The 16,985-nt window shown below is 42.4% G+C and overlaps 1 protein-coding gene across 4 annotated transcripts in view; it reads left to right on the plus strand.

Annotated features, from left to right (window-relative positions):
- The window catches only part of spata6 (spermatogenesis associated 6), an 81,559-nt gene that overhangs the window by 39,750 nt on the left and 24,824 nt on the right, over nt 1-16,985 (plus strand). For all 4 annotated transcript variants that reach the window (XM_055641812.1, XM_055641810.1, XM_055641811.1 and 1 more), the window contains one exon: nt 4,417-4,592. In XM_055641812.1, the coding sequence (XP_055497787.1) occupies nt 4,417-4,592 (176 nt within the window). The remainder of the gene's footprint in view (nt 1-4,416; nt 4,593-16,985) is intronic.

The following is a 16,985-nucleotide window of genomic DNA, read 5'->3' on the forward strand; positions in this document are numbered from 1 at the left end:
GCGTGTAGCAAAGCATGTTGTATAGTACTCCAACTGTGATCTTACCATAATTTTGGATAGTTGCAACATGATGTCCAAACTCCCGTATTCAATATCCTGACCGATTAAAGGCAAGTGCGCCAAATGCTGTCTTTGCCACCATGTCCACATTTGTCACCATCTTCATGGCTCTGTGTACTTTCATCCCTTGATCTCTCTGTTCTACAATATTTCACAGGACCCTACCAGTTAATGAGCAAGTCCTGCCCTGGTTTGCCCTACCAAAATGCAGTACTTTGCATTTATCTGAATTAAATGGCAACGGCACTTACTTGGTCCATTGACCTAGTTGATCTAGAAACTGTTGTCATCAGATCATAGATAATCTTCTCCTAATCATAGATTGCCTTCTTCACTGGCCACTGTACCATCAATTTTAGTGTCATCGAAACTTACCAATCTTCACACCGAAATTCACATCCAAATCGTTTATATAAATTATGAACAATAATGGCGTTAGCGCCAATCCCTGTGGTACAACACTTGTTACAGGCCTCAAAAACAACCCTCTACTACATTTGCTCTTCCCTTGTTCGCTTACCGCCACAACAGGTCAACGGTGGATGCAATCTCACTGGCTCTCCACTCCGCTCTGGAGCACTTGGACAACAAAAACTCATGTCAAGTCAAGTCAAGAGAGTTTATTGTCATGTGTCCCAGATAGGACAATGAAATTCTTACTTACTGCAGCACAACAGAGTATTGTAAGCATAAATACAGAACAGTTCAGTGTGTCTATATAGCATAGACCATATATATACACATAAATAAACAGATAAAGTGCAATAGGCTGTTATAGTTCAGAGTTTGTTTGATGGCGAGTTTAATAGCCTGATGGCGGTGGGAAAGAACCAGTTTCTGAACCTTGATGTACCAGATTTCAGGCCCCTGTACCTTCTACCTGATGGCAGCGGAGAGATGAGCGTGTGGCCATGATGGTGTGGGCCCTTGATGATGTTGGCAGCCTGTATGTCAGGCTGTTGTTCATAGACTACAGCTCAGCGTTCAATATCATCATCCCCTCCAAGCTGGTTACCAAGCTCACGGATCTGGGTCTCTGCACATCCCTCTGCAATTGGATCCTCGACTTCCTCATCCACAGATCACAGTCTGTCCATATAGGTGGAAATATGTAATCGTCAATAACAATCAGCACGGGAGCATCTCAAGGTTGCGTGCTCAGCCCCCTGCTGTACTCACTCTATACTCATGACTGTGTAGCCAGACATAGTGCGAACTCCATCATCAAGTTTGCCGACGACACCACTGTTGTTGGACGAATCACAGATGGTGATGAGTCAGAGTATAGAAGTGAGATCAACCGATTGACCAAATGGTGCCAGCACAATAACCTGGCTCTCATCACCAGCAAAACCAAGGAATTGATTGTGGACTTTGAAAGGGGTAGGATAGGGACCCACAATCCCGTTTATATCAAATGGTAATGTATGGTGGAAAAGGGTAAAAAACTTCAAATTCCTGGGCGTGCATATTTCCGAAGACCTTTCCTGGTCCCAGCACACTGATGCAATTATAAAGAAGGCACATCAGCACCTCTACTTCCTGAGAAGATTACAGAGAGTCTGTATGTCAAGGAGGCCTGGTACTGCAACTTGAACGCCCAGGAGCGGAAAAGAATGCAGAAAATTGTGACCACTGCCCAGTCCATCACCGGCTCTGACCTCCCCACCATCAAAGGGATCTATCGCAATCGCTGCCTCAAAAAGGCTGCCCACACCATCCTGGCCACACACACATCTCTCTGTTGCCATCGGGAAGAAGGTACAGGAGCCTGAAATCTGTACCATCCAGGTTCAGGAAAAGCTACTTTATCTCCCGTTCTGTATTATGTTTACATATTCTGTTGTGCTGCAGCAGTAAGAATTTCATTGCCCTATCTGGGACACATGACAATAAAACTCTTTTGACTCTTGACCACCTTCAACCTAATTTTGCATCAAATTAGCTAGTTCATCATAGATCTCATATGATCTTTCCAACTAGCCTACCATGTCAAAGGTTTTGGTAAAGTCCTTATAGACATTGTTGACAACACTGCCCTCATCAATCTACTCTTCAAAACTATTCAAAATTGGTAACACGATTTCCTACACACAAAGCCATTGTGACTATCCCTTATCAGTCATTGCCTTTATAAGTGCAGGTACAGTAGATCCTGTCTTGCAGAATCTCCTCCAAAATTTCCTCCAAAAACTTGCTCACCACTGATGTTAGGCTCATCGATCTGTAGTTCCCAAGCTTTCCCTTGCAGTCTTTCTTAAGGCACAACATTTGCTACCCTATAGATGTCTGGCACTTCACACATGGCAGTCGATGATATCAATATTTCTGCCCGTGGCCTTGCAGTTTCTTCAGTTTCCCTAGCTTCCCACAATGTCCCAGGATATATTTGATCTGGTCCCAGGAATTTATCTAGCTTTATGTGTTTAATACCTCCAGCATCCCCTCTTCTGAAATGTCGACTCATTTCAAGACATCACTAGCCCAAGTGTCCTAGCATCCATGTCTTTATGGTAAAAACCAGCACGAAATAATTGGCTATATTTAAGAGGGAGTTAGATGTGGCCCTTGTGGCTAAGGGGATCAGGGGGTATGGAGAGAAGGCAGGTACGGGATACTGAGTTGGATGATCAGCCATGATCATATTGAATGGCGGTGCAGGCTCGAAGGGCCGAATGGCCTACTCCTGCACCTAATTTCTATGTTTCTATGTTTCTAATAATTTAACATGTCACCCATCTTCTGTGCCCATACACAAAGATGACTGTTGATCTTCATGGGGCAGTTTCAGACTAATAGAGTGTGTTTCAGACTAAGAGTGGGAAGAAAGCTATAAGTAAAAAAGTGATGTAATGGGGAGGAATGGATACGGGTGAAAGGGGATAGAGCAAAAGGAACAATGCAAAAGACAAGATAAAAAGAAATATAGGAATCGAGAATGGAAGATGAGTATTTGAGGGGGAGGGGGAGCAGGTGTTGGAGGGAATAAAGGAATGGACTGACTGGAGTGGTCAGAGATGGTGGAAGAAATCCACAAGCAAGTCTTCCCAGTCACTTTTTAGTGAGCAGAATGGAAACAGGGGTAGCCAGCACTCCCTGCTCTCCCTCTCCATTTCCTGGCAGTTACACCACTACTTGTCATCTGGACCCGAGATGAAACTGCTATCAATGATGCTGTCAACATCATGGATTCCCTTATGTCCAACTGCAGCTCCAGCTGTTCGATCGATGCAGTCAGCCAGGAGCTGCAGTTAAATGCACTTCTCACAGGTTTTGTTTTGTTGTTCACCTATGGAGCATGGTATATTTGCTATGTACATAATCCCTTTATTAGAATGACCCATCTTGTGCTTTTCCAGGGGAGGTAGCTCAAGAAAATGGAAATAGAGAGTCATACAGTGTGGAAACAGGCCCTTCGCCCCAACTTGCCACACCGACCAACATGTCCCATTTACACTAGTCCTACTTGCCTGCGTTTGGCCCATATCCCTCTAAACCTGTCCTATTCATGTTCATTATTTCTGCAAATGACTATTCTTGTCATTATGCATAGTTTGAGGTGGTCAATTTTGTAATCTTTTGTGTACAGATGTTGCACTTGACAATGCTAAGCCTCAAATTCCAGAATCTCATTTCTCAATTGCTTGTCTCTTGACTGAAAACAATAACATGTATAAAACACATTTTTTTTTGTAATACAGAAATTTAATGTCTGGCAATATTTTCTCAGTCACCATGACTTTGAAGAATATTTCTAAATTGTTTGAAAATATTTGTATTCATTTTGTTTTATATGTCCTTGTTGTCATTTGTCATCTGTTTTTCTAGTGTTGGATTTTCATTTTCTGATCTTGTGTTGAAATGTGTTCATGATTAGGTTATTTAAGGTAATTGTATGAATGTGTGATTCCAATATTTTGCATATGTGCATGCATAATGCTTGAATTGGATTGAAAATAAGTTACATTAGATGCAAATGTTTCATTTATGTACTAACACATTTCCCATGACACCACTAACATTAAGATGGAGAATATGCTGATATATTTCAAGAGCCTTATATGGTATAATCAGCCAAGGCTAAACTGAACTAGGTCTACTACTGTTTGAGTAGCATCAATCACTAAAATGGATTCAGAATTTGAAAACTAAAATTCTGATAATATTAATCAAAAAATTGGTAATTAGTCAGTGAAATAGGACTGCTGTTTTACAGTTCTTTTGCTATTCAGATAATCATTTGAAGCGTCTGTTAAATTGAGATACAATGGCATTTCTATAGACAATTTGCCACTGTGAAAGATTCCTTTATGTATTTTGAGTAATAATAATCACAGCCATTTTATTATTTTCCAGGCCATCAAAAAGCCTCGTGAGAAAGATCAAGATGATTTTTATGGCGATACTGATGCGCATATTATGTCACGACCAGTTGGCAGACAACCCTCTCCTGCCACAGTAATGAACTGTTCAACATCGTCCTATTTCCAGAAACAAAGCCCTGTTTTAAAGCGATTATCTCTTCGAGAGAGGTATTGTTCATTCTATCTTTTACTAATTTATACATATTTTTTATTTGTGTGAACATGAGTTTGTTTAGTATGTGAATGTAATTTCACTATTTTCAAAGTATTGAGTGCAATCTCCATATTGCATTCAGTTGGAGGATACAGTGGCATAATCATTGGATGTGGCTGGAAATATTACTTGAGGAAATGTATGTGATTTTTAAAAAATAAATGAAGGTCATCTATCCAAAGGAGGAAATAAGAGAGGAAACACAAGGAACTGCAGATGCTGGATTTATATGTAGAACACAGTTCTGGAGTAACTTAGTGGGTCAGGCAGCATCTCAAGGACATGGATAGGTGACTATTCTGATTTAGGCAACTGTCTCAAGAAGTATCCTGACCCGAAACATTGCCTATCCATGTTCTCCAGAGATGCTCCCTGTGTGTGAATGAGGATAGGAGTGTGGGTTCCTGGTGGTCATTGGGATATTGTCTGCAAGTGCTGGCATTTTCTGCACCCTCCCGTCATTCACCGACTGTACTTGCGCCAGCTGCCCTGAAACAGAACCAAAGGAATTATAATACAAACATCTATTGAAAGGAGTTTGCAAATATCCAGATAATGATAGAATTCAGTGGACGTTGTGGTGATTAGGAGCAGGTTTCTAATTAAGTAATCAGCAACCAGCAGAAGTGAGATGGCACTTTAAATTGTACAGCTCCAATGTACTGAAAATATGGTATGTTGGGAGTAGCCAGTGGCTGACATGATCCTCAAAGACGTGAGCAGTGACGTCAGTGGTAAGCTTCCAATGTTAAAAACGTCATTGGTGCAAATGCATTTCCTGAAGGGAGCTACCAGGTCATATTTTCAAAGTGATCTTGAGATGATTTAAGAAGTGTATTTTTGCTCCAAAATAATGTTTTTTTCATGCAAATACTATTGAGAATAGTAAATCTGCAATCACATTTCTGGGTCAGACTTAACGTCCATCTCCAATTGCACAGATCACGCTGGGAAATTCAACAAATTGCGCACGATGAGGATTCACTAGCATGGCGCATATTATCCAGAATTAAAAGACGTAGTTTCAGATTAAGCTTTTGATATAGGCCAGAGTCGTAACCTAGTTTTAAAGATGTTCTAAACATCTTGAAAGACATAATTGTGGGTATTGTCCCTTTTTATTTCATACTCGGGGCACGAGTGTTAATGACAAGGCCAAATATGATTATCTGTTCCCAGCTTGATGCAATTGAATACTTGCGGGAAGACTTCAGTGATAGCATCTTGATTTCTGTTTTTTTTTATAACTATGCAGTAAAAATTCTTCAAAACAGCCAAAACATAAATTGGTTAAAAGAGAATATAGTGGGTTCCGCGATTATGTTTCCTAGTGATATTTGCCAGTTTATTTTGATGAATTTAACTGAATGGGGATGGATGTAAACTGAAATTATTATAGCATTTAGAAGCTATTTGGATTAAGGAGAAAAATACCGTGCCATGGCAGAAATAGGTATGTGTCTTGAATATCTTCCCAAGGGAGTGGCATAAGTCCATAATTTCTTTGTTAAATCTCACCATTTCTGTCTTCAGGTTCTGTATCATACAGTAGACAACTGTTATGCTTAGCAGTACATTGGTTGAAATTCCCTTGGACAATTTTGGCAATCACTTCTTTGGTTTTGGTCTGCTAAATACATTGCTAAAAAAGCATTGACACTTTCCAAACACATTATTATTGCAAATTACAGCTTTACTAACAATGCCGATTATATGTGAATTGATACCTGATTGATGCATTGACTTTGCATTGAGTGTTGCAAAAACCCAGGGTGGGCAGGTCCATTCGCGTTGTTTGAATGCTCGCACCACTGATTATAACTCCAGCCTGGCATCCGGTAATATGGATGACTACAAGGCAGAGTCCTACAGACTGCGAAGGGCGGTGAAGGACGCAAAAAGGAGGTACAGGGGCAGGATGGATACGTAGCGGGTCACCAGACGCCTTTGGCAGGGGCTACAATCTATAACTAACTAACAGAGCAGCCCCCCCCCTCAAACGGGACCACCTTAGCTGATGACCTGAACACTTTTTACGCACGAATTGAGGCAGCAACAACACCCCTAACTCGCCGGCTAACAACAACATCGTCAGCGCGACGGCTAGCGAGGCTGGCGGGAGTTCCACTGCTGGGGATGTGCACACATTCTCGGTGTCCGAGCACGACATGAGGAGGGCTCTGACAGCAAACCTCGTCAACCATTTCTCATATTTTGGGAGCCAATTCTCAATTTAGGCAGGTATCTTTCGTCTCCCGATGCCTTTAGCTGTATGAAGATGCACTACAAAATACTCCAAATCCGCTGACTAGATGAGCCAATATCAGTGACTTCTTTCATGCAACATCCCTGGAATTGAGGTCCTAATTACAGTCAGCTGACTCTGACGGGCAGACCACATCGATTGCATGCCTGACACCTGACTTCTAAAACAGTAATTCTGCTCTAAACTTTGCCCTGGCAATAGATAATTATGCAGACAAAAGGCATAGTTCAAAGGTGTTCCCAAAGTCTCCTTTTAAAAAAGTACAGTATTCCCACAGACAGCTGGGAATCCTTAGCCAATGACAATTCAAAATGGAGAAGGGGCATTCAAAAGTTTAAATTTAGTTTAAATCAACAAATTTGTCAGCTTGGACATTGTGGTCCAAGGACCTCTTTGTGAGTTGTACTGTTCTATGTTCTAATAGTACTGATAATCCCAAATCCCTTCCTCTGGAACATGCAGAAGCTCAGCGTAAAAGGTGGAAGGGGCACTGATTCCAAAATTACCCATTTCCCACCCAGTCAAACATCACCTGCTCCAGCTTGGCCCAAATCACAGCTCCAACACTGACCTTATCAAGTATTTTAAAATCCTCCAAGCTAGAGAGGAAGGAAGTCCTCCTTGATCCTTTTGGGATTGCCTGGGAGTGTGGGGGTGGGGAGAGAGGAAATATGAGTAAATCTCAGCATGTGTTTTTCTAATAGGACTCCATTATCAATGGCAGCAATTTCAGGGATTATGAAAAAAAGGAAGAATTTAAGGGGTATGCTGTATTAATCATAATGTCTCTGACCTAAAAAAGTGAGCTGTTTATGTGATATATCTTCATTTAAAAAAAATAACATTGTAGCGTTCTGAATTTATGGGCCACAAATGCGATTTAAAAAAAAAAGAATTGATCGGCGAACTGTTTTACAGCTCCTATATTGATTACTTGATCTTACCTTTTGAAATTACATTTCTTTTGCAAGAAATTGTTATAGATTATAACTTGTGTGGGTCAGTATGTTCAAGCTTTTGGCAGAGGTTGCTCAGGTGAATCCATGGAATAATTTGATTGACCTATATTAGCAGCTTATTGCAGTAGCTCCACAGTGCGAAGGCTGATAAACAATTTCAAATGCCAGTATTTGTCACTAAAGATAAATGAAATTATTGTCAAGCCAACAAAGCTTAACTGTCTGTATTTTTTTATTTCTAAATCCTTTGCCTCCTTTATGATCTGATCAACATTGCAACAATGGCAAGCCATAATTTAGAGACAATAATTTATTTCCATGGACATTTGGCAAATTACAATGAAGCTCTTTGGTTTCCACTTGCCTGTTTCATTAAATCCACCTTTCTGGACTGATTCATAAAAACAGTGCATTCAGAAAGTATTCAGACCCCTTCAGACCCCGCCACTCCTCGTTCACCGCGAGCGCTGGAGTGCCCCTCCCTCCCGAAGTGTCCTATCCTGCCTTGCGATTGCATTGTGACGTTACACAGGGTTTTTTTCATGAAATCAGTGTTTTTGGGGCTGTTTTTAAAATTTAAAGGGTTAATAACTTGGGAAATATAGGTGGGAATGCAACGGGAAGATGTTTATCACCACAACGGGAAAAATGTGAGTAGGATATGTGAAAATGGGAAGGTTGTGGCCTGGCATTTGGAAGAAGATAGGAAAAGCAGATTGACACATCGTGGGCACACACACACAAACAAGACGGAGACTTTTGGTTATATAGAGATAGAGATAATATTAATATTATTAAAAGTATTTCTAGCATCAAAAATGTATGGAATTCTTTGCCATAGAAGGCTGTTGAGGTAAAGTCAGTGGATAAATTTAATGCAGTGACAGATAGATTCTTGATTATTATGAGTGTCAGAGGTTATTGGGGAGTAGGCAGGAGAATGGGATTAGGAGGGAGAGATACAGTGCATTCAGAAAGTATTCAGACCCCTTCACTTTTTCCACATTTTGTTATGTTAAGGCCTTATTCTAAAATGGATTAAATTATTTTTTTTATCATCAATCTACACACAATACCCCATAATAAAAAAGCGAAAACAGGTGTCTAGAAATTTTTGCAAAGTAATTAAAAAGAAATAAGTGAAATATCACATTTACATAAGTATTCAGACCCTTTGCTCCGACACTCAAAATTGAGCTTCGGTGCATCCTGTTTCCATTGATTATCCTTGAGATGTTTCTACAACTTGATTTGAGACCCCCAGTGGTAAATTAAATTGATTGTACATGATTTGGAAAGGCACACACCTGTCTATATAAGGTCCCGCAGTGCATGTCCGAGCAAAAACCAAGCCATGATGACGAAGGAATTGTCCGTAGACCTCCTAGACAGGATTGGGTCGAGCCACAGATCTGAGGAAGGGTATAAAACAATTTCTGCAGCATTGCAGGTCCCGAAGATTGCAGGCCTCCGTCATTCTTAAATGGAAGAACTTTGAAACCATTCTTAAGTGGAAGAACTTCATAGAGCTTGCTGCCCGACCAAACTGAGCAATCGGGGGAGGATGGCCTTGGTCAGCGGGGGTGACCAAGAAACTGATGGTCACTCTGACAGAGCTCCAGAGTTCCTCTAGGGAGATGGGAGTTCCTCTAGGGAGATTTTTTTTTTCACACAGAGAGTATTTTTTCACACAGAGTGGTGAATCTCTGGAACTCTCTGCGACAGAGGGTACTTGAGGCCGGTTCATTGGCTATATTTAAGAGGGAGTTAGATGTGGCCCTTGTGGCCAAGGGGATCAGAGGGTATGGAGAGAAGGCAGGTACGGGATACTGAGTTGGATGATCAGCCATGATCATATTGAATGGCGGTGCAGGCTCGAAGGGCCGAATGGCCTACTCCTGCACCTAATTTCTATGTTTCTATGGGAGAAACTTCCAGAAGAACAACTGTATCTGCAGCATTCCACCAATCTGGTTTTTTTGGTAGAGTGGCCAGACGGAAGCCACTCCTCAGTAAAAGGCCCATGACAGTCTGCTTGGTGTTTGCCAAAAGACACCTAAACAAGAATCTTTAGTCTGATGAAACAAGATTGAACTCTTTGGCCTGAATGCCAAGTGTCACGTCTGGAGGAAACCAAGCACCGGTCATCACCTGACCAATACCATATCTACGGTGAAGCATGGTGGTGGCAGCATCATGCTGTGGGGATGTTTTTCAGTGGCAGGAACTGAGAGACTAGTCAGGATCGAGGGAATGATGAAAGGAGCAAAGTACAGAGAGATCCTTGATGAAAACCTGCTCCAGAATGTTCAAGACCTCAGGCTGGGCAGAGGTTCACCTTCCAACAGGACATCGACCCTAAGCACACAGCCAAGACAATGTAGGAGTGGCTTCGTGACAAGTCTGTGAACATCCTTGAGTGGCTCAGCCGGAGCCCAGACTTGAACCCGATCGAATATCTCTGGAGGGACCTGAAAATAGTTGTGCATCGACGCTCCCCATCCAACCTGGCAGAGGATCTGCTGAGAAGAATGGGAGAAGTTACCCAAATACAGGTGTGCCAAGCTTGTAACACCATACCCAAGAAGACGAGGCTGTACTCGCTGCCAAAGGTGTCTCAACAAAGTATTGTGTAAAGGGTCTGAATACTTATGTAAATGTGATATTTCAGTTATTTATTTTTAATTACTTTGCAAAAATTTCTAAACACCTGTTTTCGCTTTTTTATTATGGGGTATTGTGTATAGATTGATGATTAAATAAAAGAGGAATTTAATCCATTTTAGAATAAGGCTGTAATGTAACAACATGTGGAAAAAGGGGTCTGAATACTTTCTGAATGCAATGCACTGTATGTTCTTCGAAAGTGTTTTGTGATTGATGAGGGGCTCATCAGATGGAAGTTAGTTTTTTAGAAAATAAAGCAATGTTTTAGTTAACTTTTTATGATTAGTAAATTATAGTCAAAATAAGTATATAATATATCCTTGATGCGTTTTCTATGTATTATTTTTGTTTTGTAATGACAAAATAAGTAGTTACTCAATATCATTGAAATGTTGCAGTGGTAGCTCCAATACCCCCTATAGGAACATTAGATATTGAATCTTCTAGAATTTCATTTCTAGTTGAGCTTTTGGTTTAGACAGATTAAATTGACTCCAAGGTAGAAATAGTTAAAGCATTACAACTATTGGTTTTGGATAGCATTTCTGCGACTGGCTGAGGTTATAAAATAAAAGTTATGGTTAGCTGTCAATCATCTACATTGAAGTTATATAATACTACATGTACAATGTTTGCTCCATCTAACTGTGGAATTGAGTTTAAAACGTGTTGGTATTCATGACATTATTGCTTTTCCTCCACTGTTTTGTTTCAAGCCCTGTTACATAACTCTCTGTTATATAGGTATTTTATAGAAAAATGTGTTCTTATGCTGAAACAGGAAGGGGACATTGGAGATTCCATCTACTGCCTGATATTAATACATTTGGCAAAAAGAGCAACGGAAATTTCCATTTATATTACAGTGGCTGTTAGTTTTCAAAGAGGCTACTGTAGAGCCCATTTTTTTTTCTCATTCCATTTAATGATCTAAAATGGACAAATAATTTGGATTGCCGGATTGCCATCTGTGCATTGAAGAAAAATATTTAATTAAGAGGTTTGTTCTCCTGTTGTTTGCTTAGGGTGGTATTGAGACTTTGTTTTGTATTTAGTGACATAGTCAAATAGGGCGGCACAGTGGCGCAGCTGGTAGAGCTGCTGCCTCAGAGACCCAGGTTCGATCATGACCTCGGTTGCTGTCTGTGTGGAGTTTCTACATTATGCCTGTGACTGCAAGGTTTTCCTCTGAGTGCTCCAGTTTCCTCCCACATCCCAAAGTCCTGGGTTTGTAGATTAATTGGCTACTGTAAATTGCCCCTAGTGTGTAAGGAATCGATAAAAAAAAGTGGGATAACATAAAACTAATGTGAATGGTTGATCAATGGTTGGCATGAACTAAATGGGCTGAAGGGCCTGTTTGCATGCTGATCTATATTACTAAATCTCTGATCTTAACCGCTTTTGGCCCACTGTGCTGCGATTTCCAACAGAAAGCCGCTACCTACGGCCGTCATTTTTGGCCACCTCGTTCAGAGCCCACCTCCGCTTTACGGGTGCAGAGGATTTTTCCCATCGATGACAAATCAGAGAGATATTAACGTTTTTTAAAAAATCACCATTCTCTCTGCTGCCCCTGCTGGAGGGAAAGGGAGGGACTATAAAACCAGGAAGTGGTGTGCCTCACTCAATCTCTGCAAGATGGATGAAGTCAAGGGTCACATCTCTCTGAGCTTTGAATAACACTGAACAAATGTCTACACAACCGTGAATGCCCTTAATGTGGTTTGAAAATGAAAATATGGTTTGTTTGAAGTAAAAAGGCACTGCCTGCAAATGGTTGTTTGGGTGCTTTGGCTTGAAGTTGAAAGGCACTACTTACTGCAAATGGTGGCTTGGGTGCTTTGACAAAGTTGAAAGGCACTACTTACTGCAAATGGTGGCTTGGGAGCTTTGGCTTGAAGTTGAAAGCCACTACTTACTGCAAATGGTGGTGGGTGATTTGCTTGAAGTTGAAAGGCACAACTTAATGCACATGGTGGCTTGGGTGCTTTGGCCTGAAGTTGAAAGGCACTACCTACTGTAAATGGTGGCGGGTGATTTGGCCTGAAGTTGAAAGGTACTTCTTACTGCAAATGGTGGATTGGGTGTTTGGCTTGAAGTTGAAAGGCACTACTTACTGCAAATGGTGGCTGAAGTTGAAAGGCATTACTTACTGCAAATGGTGGCTTGAAGTTGAAAGGCACTACTTACTGCAAATGGTGGCTTGGGAGCTTGGTTTAAAGTTGAAAGGCACTACTTACTGCAAATGGTGGCTTGGGAGCTTTGACTTGAAGTTTAAAAAAAAAAATCACCATTCTCTCTGCTGCACCTGCTGGAGGGAGGGGGAGGGATGATAAAACCAGGAAGTGGTGTGCCTCACAGTCTCTGAAAGATGAAGTCTAGGGTCACGTCTCTCTGAGCAACACTGAACAAATGTCTACACAGCTCTGAGTACCCTCAATGTGGTTTGAAAATGAAAATATGGTTTGTTTGAAGTAAAAAGGCACTGCCTGCAAATGGTTGTTTGGGAGCTTTGGTTTAAAGTTGAAAGGCACTACTTATTGCAAATGGTGGCTTGGGAGCGTTGGCTTGAAGTTGAAAGGCACTACTTACTGCAAATGGTGGCTTGGGTGCTTTAGCTTGAAGTTGAACATCACTACTTACTACAAATGGTGGCTTGGGTGCTTTGCTTGATGTTGAAAGACACCACCCACTGCAAATGGTGGCGGGTGATTTGGCTTGAAGTTGAATTGCACTATTTACTGCAAATGGTGGCTTGGAAGCTTTGGTTTAATGTAGAAAGGCACTACTTACTGCAAATGGTGGTGGGTGCTTTGCTTGAAGTTGAAAGGCACTACTTACTGCAAATGGTGGCTTGGGTGCTTTGGCTTGAGGTTGAAAGGCACTACTTACTGCAAATGGTGGCTTGGGTGCTTTGCTTGAAGTTGAAAGGCACTACTTACTGCAAATGATGGGTTGGGTGCTTTGGCTTGAAGTTGAAAAGCACTACTTACTGCCAATGATGGGTTGGGTGCTTTAGCTTGAAGTTGAAAGGCACTTCTTACTGCAAATGTGGCTTGGGAGCTTTGGCTTGAAGTTTAAAAAAATCACCATTCTCTCTGGTGCACCTGCAGGAGGGAGGGGGAGTGACTATAAAACCACAAAGTGGTGTGCCTCACTCAGTCTCTGTAAGATGGATGAAGCCAAGGGTCACGTCCCTATGAGCTCTGAATACCACTGAACAAATGTCTACACAACTGTGAGTACCCTTAATGTGGTTTGAAAATGAAAATATGGTTTGTTTGAAGTAAAAAAGCACTGCGTGCAAATGGTTGTTTGGGTGTTTTGGCTTGAAGTTGAAATGCTTGAAGTTGGGAAAGGCACTACTTACTGCACATGGTGGCTTGGGTGCTAATGTATGAAGATGAAAGGTACTACTTACTGTAAATGGTGGCTTGGGTGCTTTGGCTTGAAGTTGAAAGGCACTACTTACTGCAAATCGTGGCTTGGGTGCTTTGGCTTGAAGTTGAAAGGCACTACTTACTGCAAATGGTGGCTTGGGTGCGTTGGCTTGAAGTTGAAAGGCATTACTTACTGCAAATGGTGGCTTGGGTGCTTTGGCTTGAATTTGAAAGGCACTAGTTTCTGCAAATGTTGGCGTGGGTGCATTGGCTTGAAGTTGAAAGACACTACTTACTGCAAATGGTGGCATGAAGTTGAAAAGCACTACTTACTGCAAATGGCGGCTTGGGTGCTTTGGCTTGAAGTTAAAAGGCACTACTGCAAATGCACTTACTTCCTGTTTGCACTGTATATTGATTTTAGATAAAACACTACCACTTACGGCTGTGATTGTTGGCCATCTTACTCAGTCCCCCCTCCGCTGAGCAGGTGCAGAGAATTCTTTCCATCAATGAAAAATAAAAGTGTTATTAGTGTTTAAAAAATGTTGAGAATCTCTCTCCTGTCAATCACGCCCTGAAAGCCGCACCTTTTCCGAGGGGAGGGGTTATAAAAACCTGGAAGTGTGGGTGTGGCTCTGCATGATGAGTGAGGGAGAGGTCATGACTGTCTGAGCTGTGAATCAACTGAACACACTGAATGTGACTGAACTGTGAGTTTGGTGTTTTGTGTGGTTTTATGGTTGTTTCACCCTGCATGAAATGATATGAAGCTGCATTTTAATTTGGTGGCCTTGGACCCTGCTTGAAGTGGAATGAAACTGCACTTGAATTTGGCGGCTTTGCATCCTGCTTGAAGTGGTATGAAACTGCACTGAATTTGGTGGCCTTGCACCCTGCTGAAAGTGGTATGAAACTGCACTTGAATTTGGTGGCCTTGGATCCAGCTTGAAGTGGTATGAAACTGCACTTGAATTCGGTGGCCTTGCACCCTGCTTGAAGTGGTTGGAAACTGCACTTGAATTTTGTGGCCTTGCACCCTGCTTGAAATGGAATTTCAAGGAATAGTCATGAGTCAACTGCCAGCCCACCAGCCGTGAGTGAGCTGCCAGAAGATCAGGCTTGAGGGACTGAGCTGCCACCCCAAGAACCCATACCAGCACTCCAGAAAGCCGCCCCACTGGCCACCAATATTGGAATTGGTGGAGAGGTGGAATATTGCGTCGGGGGACCAGCCCTCCTGTGTGAACATGGGTCCCAACGAGTCCCACTTAGTCTCGTTCTCTATATATTTCTATCTTGTGTATTTTGTGGATTTACTTCATTTGCCATCTTATAATCTGCACTGAAAGTCTGCAACAATGCTGAACTGTCTCTTCCAGCAAATGGTATGACCTCCATGAGTCAAATAACTATTTAATGTAAAACTCTTGAGTAGTTTCTGAAATCATTTGATCTATTAATATACTAACCTTTGAAATTAGTCCGCTAAACCTTTATTAGTCATAAAGCTATACAAGGTGGAAACAGGACCTTCGGCCCAACTAATCCAGGCCACCTTTTGGCCCAACTCATCCATGCTGATGATCTTTGCAGCGCCTGATCCATATCCCTCCAAACCTTTCCTATCTGTGAATCTCAATATCTCTTGTCATCGACAGTCCCCAAATCCTACCAGTCTTGAAGTTCACTCTAATAGAAATATGCTGTCCCTGATCTCTTGCTCTCTCATGTTTAAAGGCCTGCCACTTACCAGATGTCCCCTTACCTGTAAAGAGAGTCCCCCAATGAAATTCTGAAAGGGTTTGCCCAACACCATCGAAATTGGTCTAGCCGCAAAATAGGACCAACTTTTGAACCCATCCCATTCTTTTCCGTAACTAATTAAAAACTAATAACAATAAGGGGTAGGCCATTTAGAACGGGGATGAGGAAAAACATTTTCACCCAGAGAATTGTGAATCTGTGAAATTCTCTGCCTCAGAAGGCAGTGGAAGCCAATAAGTGAGTTTGGTATTCTGACTGCTTCCGACTGCGCATGCCCAGGTCAAAGGTTACTATGCATAAACAGCCCTGGAGAGCAGTGAAGCAGTGGACCTTCATTTTTTCTGTTTTTTCCAGCTTTGATTCTTCTAGGTAAGAAAATATTTCTTTCAAAATATGAAATGGTTGTATTTATTGTTCCTTTGTTAAAAGCTAAGATTATTTTGTCTAAGAAGGAACTGCAGATGCTCATTATTTTGTAGTTTTTATTGCTTTATTATGCTCTGGTGAGTAAGCGAGATCGTGCTTGTTCATGGCCGGTGTCGGTCCCCGGGTCTGTTGAGTTGCTGTTGGGCCAGCCCTGTCCCCTCCAGGGTGTCTCGTCCCTGTCCGAGGGCGGCCGGAGGTGTTGGGCCAGGCCGGGCTTGCAGCTGGCGCGGGGAGTAGGCCGAGTTGCTGCAGCGCTTTGTGTGTATCCCCGTTGATGGTTGGTGTCATCGGTCCGGGGCTGTCGGTTGGCCAAGCGGGAGTTGAGCTGGGGTTGGCACTTCTTCTCCGTTCTGGCTGTGACCGACGATACCAGCGGCCCCAGGCCCACAGCCAGCGCGGAGAGGAAGCACCAACTCCAGCACAACCTCACTCCCCAACGGGCGGGTGACTGCCAGCCAACCCGCCTGGCGCCAGCGCCGGCGAAAGCCGAGCACCAGCCATCAACGGGGATACAAACAAAGCGCTGCAGCAACCCGGCCTCCTCCTCGCGCCGGCTGCAAGCCCGGCCCGGCTCAACACCTCCGGCCGCCCCCTTACAAGGACGAGGCACCCTGCAGGGGACGGGGACGGCTCAACAGTCCCGGGTCCGACTCCGACCACGGACAAGCACAATCTCGCTCACTCACCAAAGCATAATAAAGCAATAAAAACAACAAAATAATCTTAGCTCTGAACAAAAGAACAATAAATACAACTATTTCATAGTTTGAAAGCAATATTTTCGTACCTAAAAGAATCAGCTGGAAAAAACAGAAGAAATGAAGGTCCGCTGCTGCACTGCTCCACTGCTTTCCAGGGCTGTTTATGCATAGTGACCTT

The sequence above is a fragment of the Leucoraja erinacea genome, chromosome 10, assembly GCF_028641065.1.
Source record: "Leucoraja erinacea ecotype New England chromosome 10, Leri_hhj_1, whole genome shotgun sequence".
Taxonomy (NCBI): domain Eukaryota; kingdom Metazoa; phylum Chordata; class Chondrichthyes; order Rajiformes; family Rajidae; genus Leucoraja; species Leucoraja erinaceus.